We start from the raw sequence: 22,594 nt of genomic DNA, 5'->3' as shown, positions 1-22,594 counted from the left end.
TTTTTGGTAATTTATACATGGAATTTTTTTCTCTTGATTACTTTTCATTGCTATTATAAAAATTGTAATTGATTCTTAAAAAAGCTTACATAAATGAATATTTTACTTGCCAAAAATTGAGGATACCAATATAATTAAAAAAGATTTTCTGACTATTGACCAATGCATTGAAATTTCCATCTAGTAATAAAGACATTGTATATGTTTCCAAATTCCCTTTGACACTAAACATATAAGTTGTTTCAAATTTTAGATAGAGAATAAAAAAAATATCAACTGTCATCTTGTCTAAATAGATAAAATTAGCTAAGATAGTGCATACATTGATTTGATTGAAGTTATGTTTATCAATTAAGTTTCAATTTTATTGACAGCTTTATGACCTGTGATTATGAAATTTTCTAAAAACATATAAAGGTATTCAAACAAACAAAAATGAATTTATATCTGCAATTAATTTGAAATTTACATCAGAGAAAAGTAGTTAAGACACGGATTCCGCCTTAAAAAGGATACATTATGAGCTATATAAGAATATATGTGATGTGCCAATTATGTTTCATTGGACAGTTCATTTTGAATAAGAAATCATAATCTGTATTTTTAAAATCATTCAAGTTAGGTAAGGTCTACTTCAGAAATATGTGATATTTCAGAGATAGCTTAAAGATGTATATGTTTATGTTGATCAATTGATTATATCAGAATTTGCATGTCTGTCCATTGGTCTGTTCGTCTTTCTGACCGTCTGTCCCACTTCAATTCTAGAGCATAACTTTTGAACCATCAAACTTGGTATACAGTTGCATAATTAGCTGAGGGTGTGTTATATAGAAAATTCACGTCACCATGACCTTGTCTTTGACCTTTATTCCTAGATAGAAAAACATTGTATATTGCATATTTTTGTAACGTAAAACAGATTAATAGCAATCAGAGCTGTGACTAATAATTCAATCGATGTGTTCTGTATTGTGTATATATGTATTTGGTTATTCTATAATATTCGAATGGGTTTCAACTTACTTTTCATGTTTTTCAAATAACTTTGTAGATTCAAAGAGGCGAATTATGACATGAACATATGTGATTATGATTATAGAACAGCTTTGCATATCGCTGTCAGTGATAACCAGGAACATGTTGTCGATTTTCTTTTGGGCGAGTGCAATCTTCAAAATGAAGCACGTACTATGAAAGACAGGTATGTTATTGAAACTAGATGTGTATGTGAAAACAAAAAGGACAATGAGGAGTAAACCTTGAATATAAAAAAAAATAATCATTAGATACGTGAATTCTCATGGAAAGTTATAAACAAAAGTATATAACCGATGTTCAATTCATATAAATCCATAAGATTATATACAAATCAAGATATAAAAACAACCCATATGAATCTTATCAATTCGAAAAGAAGCGAGTCTCAGAGAGGATAAGCATATCCTGCCCTGCATGAAAAATACGTATTCATCACACCAAGTCAAAATTCCACGATCGGGAAAATAGCATATACCAGTCAGCACTTGAAAGAAGTTGTATGTGTCAGCTACTGGCTTAAAACGAGGGGATAATGCAGATGATACTGGAAAAGTTATCATTTTATTGGTAGTAACTCATATGTTTGTCATGGATTATATATTGAAATATTAACACTAATTATTTATTTTGAATTTCTTATTTCAGATGGAACAATACCCCATTATCAATTGCACAAGAGCCTGGTAATGAAGAAGTGTACAAAGTTTTTTTGAAGCATTGTAAAGTAAGAACAAGTACTTTATTGAATGAAAAAAGGAAAATCACAAAAATACCGAATGTCGATATTACTGAAATATCGTAAAACAAATATACGTTTACTTTACTACATTGGTTAGAGGTATAGGGGGAGGGTTGAGATCTCACAAACATGTTTAACCCCGCCGCATTTTTGCGCCTGTCCCAAGTCAGGAGCCTCTGACCTTTGTTAGTCTTGTATTATTTTAATTTTAGTTTCTTGTGTACAATTTGGAAATTAGTATGGCGTTCATTATCACTAACCTAGTATATATTTGTTTAGGGGCCAGCTGAAGGACGCCTCCGGGTGCGGGAATTTCTCGCTACATTGAAGACCTGTTGGTGATCCTCTGCTGTTGTTTTTTATTTGGTCGGGTTGTTGTCTCTTTGACACATTCCCCATTTCCATTCTCAATCTTATTATAACACACACTATAACATATATAAACGTATTATACGTTTTCAATTGTGCATTGTACATGGTAGGTTTCTTTTAAGTGAACACAATATGACGTTGACCGTGTACAGTATGAATACAGTCTTATTAAAACACAAGTTAGTGACGCACAAAATTCGTCAAGTGTTATTTTCATTTTAGACATGTATTTGATGATTGAAAATTTAAACCGAAGATTGAAGATATTGTAAACACCAAACACCAAAGAATTTCGCAACATTATTTTCATAAATACTACAGCAGCAAACAGCTTACAAAGAATTTCAAAGATTATAATAACACAGTACTTGCAACATGCATCAATTTATCATCTATTTTAATTTTTATCTATCTATCTAGGAATTAGTAGATACTGAAAATGACGAATATAGAACGTATGAACTACTTGATGCTGGTGCAAACGGGAAAATTGAAGTACTTGAAAGGTATTTGGCATAACTTTATGTATATTTTATTAACGCAAATACGTATAGAAAAATTTTGGCTGACAATGGCATGCAGACTGCCATTTGGTTCAATATTCACTTTGAACAAACAATGAGATAGAAGTTTTATTTAAAGAAGCCTATTTAGAATTCGAAATAATGAATTTAAAAAATCCTGATATGGGAATAAAATCATTCCTGATTTATATAATTCGTGTTAACGAATTAGGAAATTTGAGATACATATATTCAACAGATTCATTATGACATATCTAATCTGTGATAATTTAATTTGTTTTAATGCGAGATCATGTTCTTTGAATGTGTGGTACAAATAAACAACTTGATTCCTTATGAAGAATTATAATAATCTCTTAAATAACGAATTTAATCTGTAACAACTCATACTCGTGATAGTGAATATAATCCATGAAATTTAATTTAGAATTATTACGGGATGTCCTAAACAGGTTCCATTAGGTTTTCAATCTCTCTCTCTCTCTCTTAATTTTTCTGGCGTATAAAATTATAATCCTGGTACTTTTGATAACTATTTACACCACTGGGTCGATGCCACTGCTGGTGGACGTTTCGTCCCCGAGGGTATCACCAGCCCAGTAGTCAGCACTTCGGTGTTGACATGAATATCAATTATATGGTCATTTTATAAATTTTCTGTTTACAAAACTTTGAATTTTTCGAAAAACTAAGGATTTTCTTACCCCAGGAGTAGATTACCTTAGCCATAGTTGGCACAACTTTTAGGAATTTTGTATCCTCAATGCTCTTCAACTTTGTATTTATTTGGCTTTTAAACTATTTTGATCTGAGCGTCACTGATGAGTCTTATGTAGACGAAACGCGCGTCTGGCGTATAAAATTATAATCCTGGTACTATTTATCCTTTTCTCATTACAGATTGCATAAAAAGAAAGTAAATATGAATTTAAGAGATTATGACGGAAGGACAGCTTTACATCTAGCCGCTGCTGAAAATCAGTTGGAAGCCGTTAAGTTTCTTGTAAAAGCAAACGTAGAAAGAAATATACCTGATAGGTACGAATCTGTTCTGAAAAAAATACATAATGGGCGGATAAAAGAAAGAATAAACAAAGTGACGAACAAAAAACAATAAGTCGCAGAGAGATGGACAACCCCATGACAAACATCTTAAAACGAAACAATTAAAAATCAGTGGAAAATCTTGTTATAAAAAAAATGTAGGAAATGCGATAATATTGCCAATGATCATGATGATAGAACTATTTATCGAAGTATAAAGGAAATCTTATTGATTTGTATAGGTCATTGAACTGACTTCGGAGTCGGACTAGACAAAGTATTAAATATAGGCAAAATATCATCGCCGTATAGTATAGAAATGTTGTGTTGCTGATTTTAGTTTGCATGTGCTTCATGTTAGATTTTCTTATATGTTATTTCCCTACAGCATGAAAGTATCATAATGATAGAATTTGCAATAGAATAGTCCCATGATTGTTTTGAAAAAAGATATGAAGAAGGCCATTCATATTAACTCGATCAATCTAAACAGCTGTTCAGTGAGTTTTGCATTTAATTGAGGTTAATAATAGTCATATCGCTTGAATTTCTTCCATGTATTGCCGACGCATGTCAGTGATTCCTGGGTTTTTAGTGTTTTCTACCTGATCTGAGCGTCACTGATGAGTCTTATGTAGACGAATCGCTCTTCTGGCGTATTAAATTATAAGCCTGGTATTTTTGATAAGTTTTCTATCTAATTGGAGAGTGATATTCTCTTCGTTAAAATTTGATAGTTATCATACTTCTGAGTTTTTGAAAATTCAAAAAAAAAAATGACGGTTGCTTAATTTGTCTTCCGTCTTTTTTTAATTGTTATACAAACTCAAATAATTTTTGAAACTTGTTTCCTAATTAAAAACCGATCTCTCATCGCTCCTGTTTCTGATATGTCGCGTGGGAGATCTAACGAAACCCGCTTTGAGGTCACATGTGAGTGACCTCGTAGGTGTGTCTTTTTCGACCAATGAAATTGAGTCTTCCACGATCTTGGAAGTTTAACGTAAGGCAAAGGGATGTAACTCATTTTATTTACGACGAAATCGTCAGTCAAAATAATTCATAAACTTTTTTGATTGGCTTATTAATAGGTCGTCAACTCATTTGCATATCTTTATAAATTCATAACTTTTAGTTCACTCACATGTGACCTCAAAGCCGGTTTCGTTAGATCTCCCACGCGACATATCAGAAACAGGAGCGATGAGAGATCGGTTTTTAATTAGATTGCCCAATTCCAAACTTCATAGTGAGATAAACAAAAAATGAGTAAATAATTTTATCAAAAAGGAAAATAACAACAGTACCGTACTCCGATGGAAATTCATAACGGAAAGTTCCTAATCAAATGTCAAAATCAAAACTTCAAACACATCAAACGAATGGAGAACAACTGTCATATTCCTGACTTTATTAAAGTGTCACCATCCAAGTTGTGTACAAATTATCTTTTTTAGCAAATTGTAATTTGTACAAAAAATGTACAAATTATATATTGTGTTCAAAACTTGTTTGTACATATTGTAATTTTGATTACAATTCACTTATAACTTGTACAAAAACCTATAGAACAGATTTTGTTATAAAAAAGCATTACAAACTAGAGATTTTTTATTTCATGACCACACAATAAACCTTATTTACAAAATTAAAAAAATACATAGATGGAGACAAGAAATGTAATGGATACATAGATGCCAGTTAATTTAGTATTAGTCAAAGTGACAATCAGGATTACACTGACTTGCGTTCGCTTTCTGGCAATCAGATCTAAGCCGAATCTATAACCAAGAAAACGAAACGAAAATTATCAGAACTTTTTGTTGGGGATAATGTTATTTTAGCAATTCATCAGTATGATCGTGCCTCAGCTGATCTTTGAAATACTCTAGCTGAAATTATTGAATTTGGATACCTTATTGGAACAGCTGTTTGCATTTTAACAGTATATTCTATAGAGAACTCAAATTGAAGTTGTTATAAACACAACTTTCTTCGCAGCAAAGGTTCTTGAGCTTCAACTTACGCTACATGTAGCAGATAAAATTCTTTCAATAACTGGTGGTCAGGGTTTATTTGTCATGCAAATCCAAAAGGTAAATGTAAATGTAACAAGTAAAATATGATGTGTAATTCCCGATGCCATAATTCGCTCGCATACTCAAACAACGAACTATTTTTTTTCTTCTATTTTGTAAAGAAAGTATATATTGTGTGGTCATGAATAAGAATTCTGTGGTGTGTAACAATGTTTTTCATAACAAAATCTACACTATAATTTAAGTTATACGTGAAGTATTATATAAATTCTCTAATGAATATAAACACACTGTGTCTTGAAATCCTTACCTTAATTCCATCTAAATGTATATTACTTTATAATCACAACAGACAGGTAGAGAACGTCACTAATGTTGTTACAACTTTTGTCTAATTCCTTTTGCTACTTATGCAAATAGAATTCCTTTAAACTAAAGTAATAGTCAATCAATTTTGGCTTACAATACATTCACAGTATCATTATAACTTATGGTCTATTTCCGAATTAATACTCCAATTGTCACATATAGCATTATATTCTTTTCATTAAGTTCTAAACAGGCACTAAAATATAAAATGTGAAGACAGTTTGCATTACTTTTGGTCTTAGATTGTGAATATTCAATTTATCAAAGATTTTGTTTCTTCTCAGAGAAAATAGACGACCTTTAGATGAAACTAAGAATGAACATATAAAAACTCTTTTACGGGACACAGATACTACACAAAAAGCTGCATATCACAAGGTGAGTATGCTCGTGAATTAAATTTTATGATTCAAAAATTGATTTATTAGATCGAGTATTAATATAAAAACATGTATATCTAATCAGCTGATTATTCTCTGGGTAGTCAGTGGAGTGTAACAGGGTACATCAAGAGAAGCTTGGAATCTTGATAGTTTTTGTAACAAACAATATTTGATGAATAAAATTATTATGTTGTTAAAAATATATATATATAACAACAAGTGCTTTATGGAAGAATTGTCTTTAAGCTTATTATTCTTCAATTATTCTTTTAAAAGGGTTATCACATTCTTGAATAAGGGGTGAAAACAACACTAAAGGGATCGACTAAATATCACTTGAAACTGTACATTTAAAACCGTTAAGATGTACCCTTACTAATGATGGGAGAATGATTTCAAAGGGGAAAATTGCACGTAATTTTGTATATACATTTTGAAATAATTGCCCGACAGAACTATATCAAACCAGCTTTTATGATATTAAGAAACTTTTTTCATAAATAGAGGATCTAAATAGCCTTTTTTGCTCACATATGAGCATTATTAACAAATGCCGTCTGCTACATTGTAGACTTTGTTTTTTTGTTGATCGTATGTTACTGACATCATAATTAAAGTTCAATTACTCATTTCAAAAGACTGTTACAACAGACAATATCCTCTATGGAAACAATCTGCAGATCTTGTCTTGCGGATAATTTATTTGCCTAGTTGTCAGGGTAATAGGCAAAAACAAATAAAATGTTTAAACATGTCATGTCAGGACATAAACTTCAGAAATTAGTTGACCAACGATGTCAGCATTATTAAATTATTTGTAGATCTTAACCTATGGATAATTTTTGCTTTTAACAGTTTCGCTCAATCTCTTATAATTTCGTATTGATAAACAAAAATCATCATTGAAGAGCAATTGCTATATAAAAAAAAGAGTCAATTGACATTTTTGACAATTTGACTACTTAATAGAACCTATCTTTCTGGTTTATTTTGCTGTAAAAGTGTCTGTCTTTTTTTTTTTTTTATACTTTTCCAGATTTCTTACTAAAACGGATAAAGGGATCGAAATTGTAATTAACGAGAAATAACCCAGATAAGAAATCTACTGATGATTTCGTTTGTCTTTTCGATCACTGTTTCTGTTTTGATTATTCAATCTATAAGTTTTTCAAGATAATTTGACAAAATGAAATAAAAATAAGGATTTGCCAATTATGGATAATAACTCCTATAAATTTTAATGTAACTAAACAGTAAGTAGATGTTACCATTCTCAACATGAGATTGATCTGTTTCAGACTTTTTTTTATCAATAACAGTTTAAAAGATAAAAGACAAAACTTATTTTTTATCCCTACGCAATGTTTGAAGTCATATCGGTCATGTTGCTTAGACTGGGATGTCATCTCACACAATCATATTCTAAACTACCCCAATGATAATCTTGGTAACAATTTGGACCAGAACATTTTTAAAAAAGGTAACGGATGACGACGGACGAAAACTATGGTCTACGGACGCCAAATAATGAGAAATGTGCGTTGGCCCTATGTGACCGACTAAATAAAAATTAATAGTACTATGTAATCTTCACATTATCACATGACTGAATCCATTGGCATATTTTTATCTTGTATCTATGCGTTGGCAATACATGTAATTTTATCTTGAACTATTTTAAGATAAAAAGAACTTCAAAAACTGATTACATCAGTCGTTAATGTTTTGATGAATGCTTGGGATCTTACTTTAACAGATGATCAATTCATACTCTTTGATACCATAGTAACTGCAATTACTGCAGTGTAAACACAATAGCTTTCAAGTTAGAATCCACTTGTATGCTATTATTTCAAGATTGATATTGCTGAAATTATGCTGAATTTGTCGTATGGTTACTGGCATATTTAGAACGTAACAAGTTATTATGTCCCCAAACTGTAAAACTGTTTTTTATTTACGACTATGCACTAAACTTTGCACTGAGAGGAGAACTAGCCAACAAATAAAATGGTATAGCCTTTGTTTTTTAATTGATTCAGACTAAACAACAGACGCTTCTGTACTCATGGAACAGAAGACTTCCCTAATTCAGGGCAAGCATCCAGGTGGTTATATAACTAATGACGTGTAGTATTTTTACACATGAAACAAATATCCAAAATAAATTTTCGAAAGATACATTAGAGTGTTCTATATGATTTCGTTTACATGCTCTACTGATACTACATCAATAAGTTGTAATAGTTTGATTGTCTAAGACATATTCACAAAGGTCATGCTTAATCACCATATTGATGGATACAAAACGCGAGTGTGCAATATTAAACAATCTGCCTGGTACATTTCGTGATGAGTTTTTATGATATCTTACAAAAAGATGAATATTCTTCCCTTTTTATAATTGCTCAAAGCATAATGAAAATTGATATTTCACAAAACAAAATGCAGAATTAAAGTGTAAACAAAAGTTAGAATAAATTGCATTACTGCCTGCCAGAACATATTCGAGACTAGCAAAAACAGGCCAGTATTTTTTTGTGGAAAACACACAGTAATATACGATAAAAAAAAGAAGAGAAAACATAAAAAGAAAACATGCAAAAAACAGCTTTAATTGTCACGCTTCAGTCATATAACTTGGTGGGTGTATGCATCCACGATTTGGTAGTGAATCATTAAAATTTACCTTTTTAGAAAAAACAATTGAATTATCTTTTCTGTTCACATGAGTTTTTATTATATGTTTTAAGCCTTCATCGAGTAGTCAAACAATATTTTTTGTGATGGATGCAGCTTCAAAAGGACAACTGCACAACCTGAAAGACAGGTAAATATAACTTTCTATTCCGATTTATAATTTAGATGATTTTTTAAACCTGCTGTTCCTTACATGAATTGTGCCCTAAATTTAAAACCGACACGTCTATGACTTGTTTTGGTTGTCAAGATACCTCTGACCTAAAATTACCACTTTGGGTCTTAAATTTTTTAATTTTAAAGTAAACCATTTTCTGTAAGCAATTCAAATATTTGATTTCCAGGTGTTCTAAAAAAAATAAGTTGATATGATGAAGTTTTCCTGTTAAAATGATTCGTATGATCTCGTGTCTTACAAACATGGGTATTTAAATTACATTGAATAATGCTTTTGTGCGTCACTTTTTTATGCTTGTTCCTCTACAGTCTATTACATGACATTATGATTGTTTTGTCTGTTGGGTTTTTTTTGTAACAAAATCATTATATTCATTCATTGAATCTTGCTTTTTACGAATCTTACCAAGAGGCCAAGCTTCTCTTGATTTACACTGTTACACTCCACAGATTATCCAGGGGGGAAAAGTGATAAGCAAAACTTACTATCTATGATTTTAGATTAAAGTGTAACATGTTGTAAATCAATAAAATAATCTTTTTCGCTTCTTTTAGAATCTTATAGATTATTTGCCAATATCTTGTCAAATATTAGTCCAAATAATTATGATATCTTAAAGGCTATTATGTGTTTTTCTTTGACGTCTTACATCGGCACAGGAAGGCTTCAACGCAAATATTTGAAATAGCCTTCCAAGATGTCATAATTATTTGGATTAGTCAAATATGAGCAATATAGACAGAAGTGTGCATAATGTTCTTCTTGGTTACAAACATTACACTTATTGGTCATGGTCATTTTCAACTGCATTAAAAGTTTTCTTGATGAAGCAATATATTTTATAATTGCGATCTAAATATTTATAATTTATTTTCAGTCAACTATTATAAAATAGATTGGTACAATGAATTGTATTTCTAGAATTTTAAGCCATCTGTTTAACCCTATTTATGCCTCTAGTTTTATTTATAATTTTTGAAGAGTTATTTAACATTTTATTAGTTAATAATGGAATCTCGGTATAATGCTATTAATTTTCCATATAATTTATTTCTCTGAATATTAATTTATAAATCATGCTAGTGACCTAAAACGATATATATGGTGTCAGTAAATTTTATATGGTGATTCGAGCTAAGCATAGACCCTATATGGAATTCACTGACTCCATGTATATCGTATTATGTTTACTTAGTATCACAATAAGTTACTTATAATATATAGGCTAATTTCTCTCCGGGACTATTTCAAAGAAGAATGTTAAGTGAAAAATATTGATTGAATCATTTGCATTTTATTGATTTTTTTCTTTCAGTTTTTCATACTTTCCGATGGATAGTTGCGATTATTTTAGAAATACGCCTCTACATGTTGCTGCCTCAAAAGCCAGGTTAGATGATGTGAATTATCTTTTAAATGAAAGGAAAATTTCACCGTTTGTTCGAAATAGGTAAGATACCTTGATTTATATTTTGTTTGGTTTATTACTGAATGTCTCACCTTTCCTGTACTCATATTGTTTCTCTTCCTTCAACTGTATTAACATAAGATTTGCAGACTATGCAATGTTATTTACATATATGTCCTACCCAAACTGCATTGATTTAATATAGCAGGGGTTTCCGGGATCATATTCAGACAGGATAATAGGAAAAATTTATAACACAAATATTGAACGATACCGGTAATAAAAAGAAAATTCTGGCTAAGAGAAATGCGAATAATTTATACTCATTTAGTTATGTCAACCCATTACACCCGTTGACCATCTCAAATGTATACCAACATAGTTTATATTGTGTGCTTAGATATTCTACTATCCTTTGTTAAAACCTTTTGAAATCCCCATTCTTTGTCAATGTTTTCCTTACTTTTATCCGGACTTAATTCATTATTCACATACAACACAAAATTCATTTGGACCAAATGTTTGTTCAAATCTAAAAACAACTACGCATGTACAATTTGTCCTTACTATACAAATGTATTAATTTGTCCACCAACAAAGCCATGGACCAAGTGTTAGGGAGATGTAACTATTGTGTTACTTTTCCCGTTACAAATTACATTCTTTTGGTCAATTAAAAGAACGGCGAAAGACACCAGAGGAACATTCAAACTCATAAATCGAAAATAACCATGGCTAAAAAAGTAAAAAGACAAATAGACAAAGAATAGTACACAAGACAAACCATAGAAATCTAAACAACACCAACAAAAACAAAAACTGGGGTGATATTAGGTACTCCGGATGTGTAAACAGATGATGCTCCACATGTGGAAAAATTGTATATCAAACAATACCATATAATATTTAAAGTGATTCACCTTAAAAGTTTTTATGTTGAAAGATTGTGCGGGGTTAACAAATATTTTATCTTTTTTAAAACATTTTGAAACAGGTGGAATTTTAGTTCGTAATTAATTTATTCTTGACTAGTAATAGCTTAATTGTCTCTTAATAATTATACTTCATTTCCAGCTTTTGGAAGTCACCGATTCAACTAGTTGAAGAAAAAATTCTATATTGGCAGAAGAAGGAAAACATGGATAAACAAAATAATGAGAAACTTTTAAAAAATGCATCTATAAATGTTTTAAAAAATGTTAAAACATCAAGAAGACAAGACTTTGAGGACGTTAAAAAAGTACTGGAAAGGGCTGTAAAAGATGCAAAAGAAGGAGACGTTGAAGTAAGTTTTCTAAGAAACATTTACACCCGGCTATGTACAGATATTTTTTATCATAAGACATTAGACAAATAGTATTATATAAAATAATCTTTATTCGTAGCTTCGTCCATCTTATTGGGGCATAGCCTGCATTGTAATATTTGATTCAAAAGAACTTTTGTTAATGTACATTCAATTGCTTTATCTGCATTTGATCCTTCAGCAATCCTGTCGTTAAATATCAAGGATAGCAGGATTTTTAACCGATGCATATGTTTACTGTAATGTAGTAATCCATCACTGCTAGGCTAGTTGATCTTCTATGTACCTGTAGAGAATTTTTACAAAATTTAACGTGTAATCTGTCAATGACTATATCTTTGCACATCTGGAAAAAAGATAAGTTTTCCCCTTTTAACTGTAGCTTATTTGGAGAGAATTGGCACAAAATTAATGAGCCATATTATAAAATTGGCTTCAGAGTGGTCAAAAAGATGTACAAGTGTTTAAATATTATGTCAAAATAAGCTTGAATGATTGATTGATTGGTTGTTGCTTTACATCGAATCAGCATACTTCGCTAGGATGATGATTATGAAATCCCATTTTTCCTAATAAGATAACTAATAAAGCAATTCATATGACAAATTCTTTCATAAATAAAAAAAGAGATTAATTATACTATGTTGACAATAAAACCTCATTAGATCCTACGGGAAACCACTGATTTGACTTTTGTAAAGCCACAAACCAGTTATAACTTCCGGAATTCGGATTCATTTAACAAACAAATACTCCATGAACTGTTAACTTTTTGACTGTCTAAAATGGCCAGCTACTAGTAAGTTAGCTCTAATTACTTCACATTGCCAACAAAAAAGGGGCGAATAGAGCACGTGTACAACATGCAATATGCAGAATTTACTAACAATTTAACAGGTAAAACATATCACACAAAATCATAAACAACAATAATCTATAACTTAAAAATTATATCCTGGCAAACCACAATTAATTCCTTCATGGCCCCAATGAATATTTCAAAGAACAACAGATATGAGGACATACCTTGTCTGTATTTGATACTTCAACTTCTCAAAAATGTGTAATTATCCGTTAGATTAACTAAAATATTGCCAGCTGCGAAAGACACATTACAGAAATACTATAACTTTGTTTACTGGCGTAGTAACATTAACAATACGTGGATTCTTAAGAAACTAATACACATGTAGATCTTCTGAAATTTTCGGTCATTTTCTTAAATAAATTCTACTAAAACCTTCAAATTTTCTACCCTTAACACCACCATACCACATGTAAAATTAGAAAAAAAGAAATATTCCACAAAGCTTTCTCCATACAAAAATATTACAATGCGCTTCAATTTGATTGTTTTGGGGTGTAATTACACATATTTTGCCCTGCGAAAAAAAAACATGGAACACCGAAGAACACGTCATCAGTATGCTGGAGTTTTACGTCGACAACGTATTTTTCATTTTAAAAATCTTTTATTTGCTTAAATTTGCAAAAGAGATGAGCCACAAGTTAATCAAATTGATACAGTCATCTTCCAGTCTCTGATGCATTATTTTTTATTATTAATTGTTTTTTGCTTTTAACCAGCTGTCAGTAACTGCGAGTACTCTCAAATCGTATTTTCTTGATAATTCGACATGTTGATACTGTTTATAATGTTTTTTCTTATTTTATTTTAAAACTCCAGCATACTGATGACGTGTTCTTCGGTGTACCATGTTTTTTTTTCGCAGGGCAAAATATGTCTATAAACCAGCTTTGATTATTTGGAATATCTTCTAATTTTCACTTCTTCTTACTACATTTGTATAAACTTCAAGATTTACCTGTATTATTAAAACCGTTTTTTTTCAAAAGCGATTATTTTTGAAGGGTTAAATATTTCGCAGTGATGTCTTGCCATTGCTTTGTTTGGACTTGTTTGTTTGATTTTTGACCTTGAATGTTTGTCCCTAATATTTTATTAACTATGCATTTGCATTCAGATATCGCAGATCAAATTTATTCGTTCATAGTGTATTAATTGACGTTTTTTGATTGAGTTAGGCCTGCCAATTGATATTTTATCGTGTGTTTTTCTATGTTGTGATGTTATGCTATTGTTTCAGAAAAAGAATGATGGTTTGTTACCATTAAAACGTTTAATCCCGCTGCAAATGTTTGCACCTGTCCTAAGTCAGGAATCTGATGTACAGTAGTTGTCGTTTGTAATTTAAACGTGTTTCTCGTTTCTCGTCTTTTTAAATAGATTAGACCGTTGGTTTTCCCGTTTGTATGGTTTTACACTAGTAATTTTTGGGGCCCTTTATGGCTTGTTGTTCGGTGTGAGCCAATGCTCCGTGTTGAAGACCGTACATTGACCTATAATGGTTTACTTTTTTTAAATTGTTATTTGGATGGAGAGTTGTCTCATTATCTATCTTCCCGACGTATCTATTAGATTTGGAAGTAGAATTTTTCAACACTGTACGTGCACCTCTCCTATGAGTCTGAGTTCCTTCACGTTGCAATTTGAAAATACAGCTACTTCATTAACACGCTTCTTAAGTGAAGATGTATAATATTCATACATATTTTGTTTTGTTTACGAACTGGTTCCCAGATGTAATTTCTATGTTTCATTTCATAGAGACATAACTTGGGAGAATTACCAGTATACATGCACATGATAGGCAGTGGAATTAAATTTTGAGTAAAACATGAATGAAGGGAGGTGAAGAGAAGAATATTACTATAAGTCTAAACTCTTAGAATTTCGGGGCATATAACTGTTACAAATATGACGCACATCCTTTTGTTTTGACCATTAAATAAAAAATAACAATTCTCGTAAATTTTTGTAAATTTTTACAATTTTTTTCCTCTGAAACTACTGGACGAAGTTCATTACAGATAGAGATAATTGTAAGCAGCAAAAATGTTCAGTAAAGTACAAAACATCACCATCAGCAAAACACAATTTTGTCATGAATCCATGCGTGTCTTTTGTTTGATATGCATATAGATCAAGGTGAGCGACACAGGCTTTTTAGAAAAAAATGTTCAGATGGAAGTACCAATAATAATTAGATAATTAGTGTCTACTTTACAATTAATACAAGATGGTCTTGGTTATAGATTTCATTTGCTGAAATTGTGTATCGTTTTCTTAAAACCTATTGCTTAATCATTTTGAATAAAACTGCAAAAAATATGTTTGTCAATGTTTTAAATAGTTTTAACCAATAAACTTGGAAAACACTTTTTTAAATGAGACTAATCACGAAAGTTTTACTTGCCATGAACAACGTCACATGAGACCCTGCTTGAGAAACACCTATTTACCTTTCCGGAACACCTAAGATCACGGTCGCAAATCTTGCGCCAATTTTAAAAAGCTGTATTTTATTTATTTTGTTACGCCAAGGGGATATATGTCCTTTAGCGCAAACAATGAACACTGCACTTGCGCCAATTTGCAGATAAAAAATAACGAAAAAGTAATATGAGTTAAATTCTAAAAACAATGTCCGTATAATAAATGTATAGAGTTTCCTCATTCATTTGTTAAGTACTTGACCTCATTGTCATTTCTCATACACAACTAAAGGTCACTTACTCTTACTTAATACATTTGGAGACAAATAGAGAAGGAAATAAGCCTTCGTTTTTAAGACCATACATTAAGGATATTTAATTCATTAAAATACGGAGACAAATCGTTTCAAATAATCACAGCAAGTTGCTACTTCAATTTCACACCTGATGTTGCCAGATTTATACTATTTAGCTGTATTTGGCGCAAATAAATTCAAATGTTATATCCTAGCGCAATATGTTTTGTGGTGCAAATGAAATGCCAATTGACACAAGAGCAAAACACCGGATTTTGTTCGGAATTTTAATTTTCATTTTTAGGAAGACGAAAACTTTAGGAAACACACATCAGAGCAAGAAAGGATATTTATGTTTTTAAATAAAGCATCGAAAGGCGATCTCAAAGCAATGAAAAGGTATTTAAAATTTTAATTTAAATCTATCATTTAAAAAAAATGATTAAACTAGGTTTCATGAATTTCATTTTCAACTGAAAACAAGCGTTTCAAGTTATATTTAAGGATCCAACTACTTCATAAAAAAGAAATTACTTTTCTAATTACAATTTCATTAAGCCAAGAGTGCATAGTTCTCTCCCCAAATCGATGCCAACCCTTACGATTGTACAACCCCATATAATTATTTGTGTATATATGGTATGTATTTATAAAGAAAATCACTTTGAACAGTTCTCTTTGTCGTTATTGTAAGCAATCGATATTTGAAAATCCATAAAAAAAAAGATAAAATCGACCAAAATCTGCATTATTACGAATTATCAATAAGTTTTTCAGTAATATCATGACACCTAAGTTTGGTATGTATTGTTTTTTAACCGTATATAAAACATAGATCTCAATCTTCATTCAAAAGTATGAATAATAGTGAAACGTTTATCAAATAAATTTCCACAACAAGAAAATACAAGTCTGAAAAGTATAGGAAAACGGTAGGTTGGAAATTTTAATTTTAAATTTCAAATCTACGTTCAACAGGAAAGACTTCCGAGAAATCCTATTGGGATTTTTTCAAAACCAAGAAACGGATATAATATAGATTCAATAATGCCCTTTGATATTGGACCATATGACGACCCCGTTTTCACAATAGTATCAATCTCTGAAAAAAATGATATACGTCATATACATTTTCATTGGATACTTAAATAAAGGCAACAGTAGTATACCGCTGTTCAAAACTCATAAATCCATGGACAAAAAACAAAATCGGGATAACAAACTAAAACCGAGGGAAACGCATTAAATATAAGAGGAGAACAACGACATAACACTAAAATGTAACACACATAGACAAAATCCCACGAGAATAACAAATATAACATATATCTATAACATCAAAACCAAATACATGAATTTGGGATAGACAAGTACCGTGACACGTCTTATCGCAATGTGAATTTACACTCAAAAATAAGAGAAAACAAACGACACAACGTTATAATGTAATACACACAGAAACGAACTATAATATAACAATGACCATATTCCTGACTTGGTACAGGGCATTTTTAAAGGAAAAAATGGTGGGTTGAACCTGGTTTTGTGGCATGCCAAACCTCGCACTTTTATGGCCATGTGAAATATAACATCAAAATGACAACACAGGACTACAATATAAATAAATTGGAGAACACAATTGACAAAGAATCACACGAACAACAGCCAACAAAAGGCAACAAGTTCAAAATTTTAATACGCCAGAAGTGTATTTTGTCCACACGAGAACAACCAAATTGAAAACATTCAAGTCTTTTTCAATGCATTTGCTTCATGACATGACATTATGTGTTTTCCATGCCAGTTCATTTGTAATAAGATTTTTTTTGCAATCGATTTTGTAATGACATTTTTTTTTCAATCGATTTTGTAAAGACATTTTTTTTTCATGAATTATATAATTTGTATTCAGCGACATTCCTGAACGATTGATGACAGTGTCATAAGTTGCAAGATAAAATAAAAAATTAGTACAATACAAACCACCGTGAAAACAATTACTATCAACTTGGAAAGTTACTATATTTACTAACAAAAATCTATGTAAGAGGCAAATCCGAAAATTTAATGTGTGTGCCTTCTTGATTTAGACTAATATTTAGATTTTCACATTTAGAGTTCTCAAACTTTGATGATTCTAAGCATACGTGACAAATCCTCCATCTCACTTTATATTCAAAATTTCCGTTGCAATGAATAAACGTTTGGTAACGGTTTTAGTGCACCTCATTTGTTTTTTTGAAATCACCTTTAACGCCAATGGGAAAAATGTATTAGTAAAAAAATAAGATCACAGCTATCGACTTTTGCCTTATGGTTTATAAAAAAAACCATTGAACAAGTCACTAAAGTAGACCAAAGCAAATGCTGTATAGGTTATAATTGCATGATACATCTATAGTCTTGATGTGTCATATAAATAAAGGCAACAGTAGTATACCGCTGTTCAAACTCATAAATCAATGGACAAAAAACAAAATCGGGGTAACAAACTAAAACTGACGGAAACGCATAAATATAAGAGGAGAACAACGACACAACACTACAATGTAACTAACACACACAGAAACGGACCAAGCATCAGACAAAATCCCACGAAAATAACAAATATAACATAAAAACCAAATACATGAATTTGGGATAGACAAGTACCGTGACACGTCTTATCGCAATGTCAATTTACACTCAAAAATAAGAGAAAACAAACGACGCAACGTTAAACTGTAACACACACAGAAACGAACTATAATATAACAATGACCATATTCCTGACTTGGTACAGGACATTTTTAAAGGAAAAAATGGTGGGTTGAACCATATAAACGCGAAACAGATTGATAATCAAGAAATGATGTAACAAACTGTATGCCAGCACCAACCTCCCTCCAGCAACATTGATGTGGCATAGGCTATAAAATGCATGTCCATCGAATTGATTCAAACTATTGAAAATTTTATAGAATAAATAAAACGCATATCAAAAATACAAACGTTCCAAAGAAAGCAATAAGCAATGTATGGGATCATTATAATTATCAACATCTTGTGAATATTTGTTAGTATAATAATCATCAACATGACCTCCGAAAAAAATGTTTTTTTAGAAGTCGGAAATCAGATAGGGTTTAGAAATAAAAAACATATCTAACTCGTCAGGGTTAAATGGTTATACTGTTATGAAACTTCGTTATTCACTTCACTTTTAGATAAAAAAAAATAGTTAAAGATTTCAAACCGCAACTACTATAATATTTAATAAGCGTACGTATATCATTGTATAGCTACTTAAAGACTGATGGAGACCTCCTTCGCAGCAGTAATTATGACGGGAGAACTGCATTACATCTAGCTGTTGCAGAAGGACATTATGATTTAGTTAAATATATCATGGGGAAAATCGATGAACATCAAATTAATGAACCAGACAGGTTAGACCGATGTTACTACATTATCTTGCTTGTCTTCATTTACCTGTACCCTTTGATGATTCAAAATTCACGTGTTGCATTTGTATTTTCAACAATTTCTTCAGAGCTTTACAAATTCACAATTCAATTCTTTAAGAGGCATTAAACGTCAAATTCATGTTCCCCGATTTCACTCAAATTCTAATATTCGACTTATAACATACTAAAACATAATGCCAATACAATATTTGAATTCGATAATGTATGTCAGCATTTCGTGAATATTTAAGTCTAGACGGCATCTAAATAACCTTTGAACTGACCTCCGAAGACTACTGAAGGGCATATAAGCTAGTATTTCACTATTTCGTTGTCATAAGTGAAAGATATGATTTTTTTAAAATCTCATAGCTAATGCCCTTTTAACTAATTGTCCAAAATCAATTTGTATGACATAAGCATTGAAGTCATATCAATATGGGACTTTCAAGACCTAATTAAAAAGAGACAATAGATGGCTAAATGTGGCCAGAGGTTAACTCGTCAAATGTCCTTCGAATTACTCTTGTTTTCATTTTCTCTTTAACTGTTGTTTCTTTTATATTGCTCGTCAGACGTGTCATCAAAACAAAGCTTGATATAAGAGATGATAAAGCGTGTCGGGCATAGTTTAGCGCGATATTAACATCTCAACTGCATAAAAAAGCCACTTGATTAAAAGTTTGTATACAAGTTGCAGATTTATTTATTTCTGCATTTCTTATTCATTCATTTCTTACTTATATACTTTTATTATTAAGATTGTAAAAGTGAATCTACGTCATAAGAATAAAACTCTTTTTTTATTTATTACTTCAGATGGGAGATTACACCACTGCATGAAGCTTTGAAAAATGGTGATAACGATATGATTGAGCTCTTCAAAAATAACATGAAGGAGTTTGATTTAACGGTATCGAATTATCTTTTCAATTCTCCATAATGATAAAAAGTCTGATTATGAATGTTCAAACTTGTATTAAATCGTAATGAAAATATATAGTTTGATGTATTATTTATGATATGTAATAATATGAAAAATACATGTACTTTGTTAACATAATCATTATGTATCTGTCTTATAATGAAACTGTTTGTTTGTGATATAAAACATATAGAAATGTTTATATTTAGTGCTATTAAGTTTGTGTCATTGAAAAAAAAAGTATGCATAAGATGATAATTGCGTCTTTTCATTCTTCTTGAGAAGCTAGTGTATGGTAAATACCAATGAAGTAACTGTTGATCACATTTGGCTTCAATAAAGGCAACAGTAGTATGCTGTACAAAAGTCATAAATTGATAAAAAGAAAAACAAACCGGGTTACAAACTAAACTAAACTGAGGAAACACATCAACTATCAGTTAGTATTCTACTTCGTCAAAATTATATCCCCATTACGCTAGCAAATTTTTACAATCGTATATTACAAATGGAAGCCATTGTAGGGATGACGAGCTGCCAATTTAGCTCTTGAAAACCCTATAATCTTTTTTTAATTCATTTGTCATTGACGAGTCTTTTGTAGACAAAATGCGCGTCTGGCGCAAATACAAAGTTTTAATCCTGATATTAATGATGACTTTATCTATCTACAAAGCACCATTATGATCCTTAAATGCCAGTTTAATTTTAAAAGACAAATGTGTCTACTAGCTTTATAGCTATTGAACATCATGTAATGTACTTTTTTGCACTTATTCAATTTAAAAAAATATTTTCTGATCGGTTAATCAGGTGTAATTTTCAAAAGTTAAAAAACATTTAAAAAATTCTAAAAAAGGATCCACTTGTATTTGCACCTACGGCAACCAACTGTTTTAATGAAAATGTGTATAATTAAAAAAATATCAATACTATGATAAAAGTCAAAACACGTAAATACGATGCATAAAATTATGCACCTTTATTTAACTTTTGCAGCCCATAGAAACAGATGTAAATAATGTAAATATACCAACTTGCCTTTTTTAATCATCTCAAATAAAGAGCTTCATTCTTTTGTTTAATTTCAAAAGGATATCAACCTTTATAATATCAAAATAAGGTAAATCATATAGCCTTCCAAAAACCTTTTAGATCTCTTACTTCACTGCAGAGACATTAATTGTAGAAATCCAGGTATGGTGTACAAACTTTAGCACCTCATCCTTTCGGTATACAACTCTTCTCCACAAGTTTGTTGTTTTCTGTTTGGTATTAAATTAATAATACAGAACTGTTTTACATCTCGTGATCAATTTATTAGGCAATCGTCAATGGCAGTCAGCAGGGTTTAAGAACATTAGTTGTTCGACCTGTTAGTCAAATGCGTTTTGTGAAATATACTTTTCACTATTTTTGTCTTTTGAAAAATGTTGTGTGTCCTGTATTTAGACCCCTTTACCGAGATATACTTTATCTACATATAGCATGATAAAATTGAGAAAGGAAATGGGGAATGTGTCAAAGCGACAACAACCCGACAATAGAGAAGACAACAGCCGAAGGCCCGTAGACGTCCTTCAGCTGGCCCCTTAAACAAAATGTATACTAGTACAGTGATAATGGACGTCATACTAAACTCCGATTTATACACAAGAAACTTAAATTAAAAATCATACAAGACTATCAAAGGCCAGATGCTCCTGACTTGGGACAGGCGCAAAATTGCGGCGGGGTTAAACATGTTTATGAGATCTCAACCCTCCCCCTATACCTCTAGCCAATGCAGGAAAGTAAACGCATAACAATACGCACATTACAATTCAGTTCAAGAGAAGTCCAAGTCCGATGTCAGAAGATGTAACAAAAGAAAAATAAATAAAATGACAATAATACATAAATAAAAACAGACTACTAGCAGTTAACTGACATGCCAGTTCCAGACCTCAGTTAAACTGATTGAAAGATTATGTCTTCATCATATAAATATCAGGCACAATCCTTCCCGTTAGGGGTTTAGTATCATACTTTCATAAAATATATGAGAAGAACATAACCTGTATCATACCAACAATTGTTTTTAAATATACGTGTTTAGTTCCGATGCAAATACCCTATAAGTGAATCAATATTAAAACCAACATATGCAATCTTTAATGACCTGACAACAGTATCGTAACTATATTCCTTCTAAATAAGTCTGTTTAAAGGTTTTGTAAGCTTTTGAGTTGAATACTGACATTTTTGTGCTTTGTAAAGAATATTACCATAAAAGATTGGATGTGAAATACCTGAACGTATATGATGTCTGCATGTTGAACTATATTTACGAATTATTTCCTTATACCGATGATAAAATTTAGTAAATGTTTTGACTAGTTTGTGATATCGAAAATCCTGGTGAAATACATGTAATTTTTCAGTAATACATAAATTTCTCTCGCTAAAATCTAATACGTTGTTACATACACGAGCGAATCGTACAAGTTGAGATATATAAACACCTAAAGATGATGACAAGGGGACG

At 31.0% G+C, this 22,594-nt stretch overlaps 1 protein-coding gene across 1 annotated transcript in view; it reads left to right on the top strand.

Annotated features, from left to right (window-relative positions):
* LOC143067775 (uncharacterized) overlaps positions 1-20,271 on the top strand; it is a 71,055-nt gene extending 50,784 nt beyond the window's left edge. Inside the window, exons 17-27 of the mRNA XM_076241311.1 lie at positions 1,055-1,204; positions 1,687-1,765; positions 2,573-2,658; positions 3,577-3,714; positions 6,413-6,506; positions 9,265-9,341; positions 10,705-10,839; positions 11,872-12,082; positions 16,001-16,095; positions 18,978-19,124; positions 19,962-20,271. Coding sequence (XP_076097426.1) covers positions 1,055-1,204; positions 1,687-1,765; positions 2,573-2,658; positions 3,577-3,714; positions 6,413-6,506; positions 9,265-9,341; positions 10,705-10,839; positions 11,872-12,082; positions 16,001-16,095; positions 18,978-19,124; positions 19,962-20,085 — 1,336 coding nt within the window. The 3' untranslated portion in view covers positions 20,086-20,271. The remainder of the gene's footprint in view (positions 1-1,054; positions 1,205-1,686; positions 1,766-2,572; positions 2,659-3,576; positions 3,715-6,412; positions 6,507-9,264; positions 9,342-10,704; positions 10,840-11,871; positions 12,083-16,000; positions 16,096-18,977; positions 19,125-19,961) is intronic.
* The last annotated feature ends 2,323 nt before the right edge of the window (positions 20,272-22,594 follow it).

The sequence above is a fragment of the Mytilus galloprovincialis genome, chromosome 3 (genome assembly GCF_965363235.1).
Source record: "Mytilus galloprovincialis chromosome 3, xbMytGall1.hap1.1, whole genome shotgun sequence".
Taxonomy (NCBI): Eukaryota; Metazoa; Mollusca; class Bivalvia; order Mytilida; family Mytilidae; genus Mytilus; species Mytilus galloprovincialis.
Note: the sequence above shows the minus strand (reverse complement) of the source record. Positions and strands in the feature narration are given on the sequence as shown.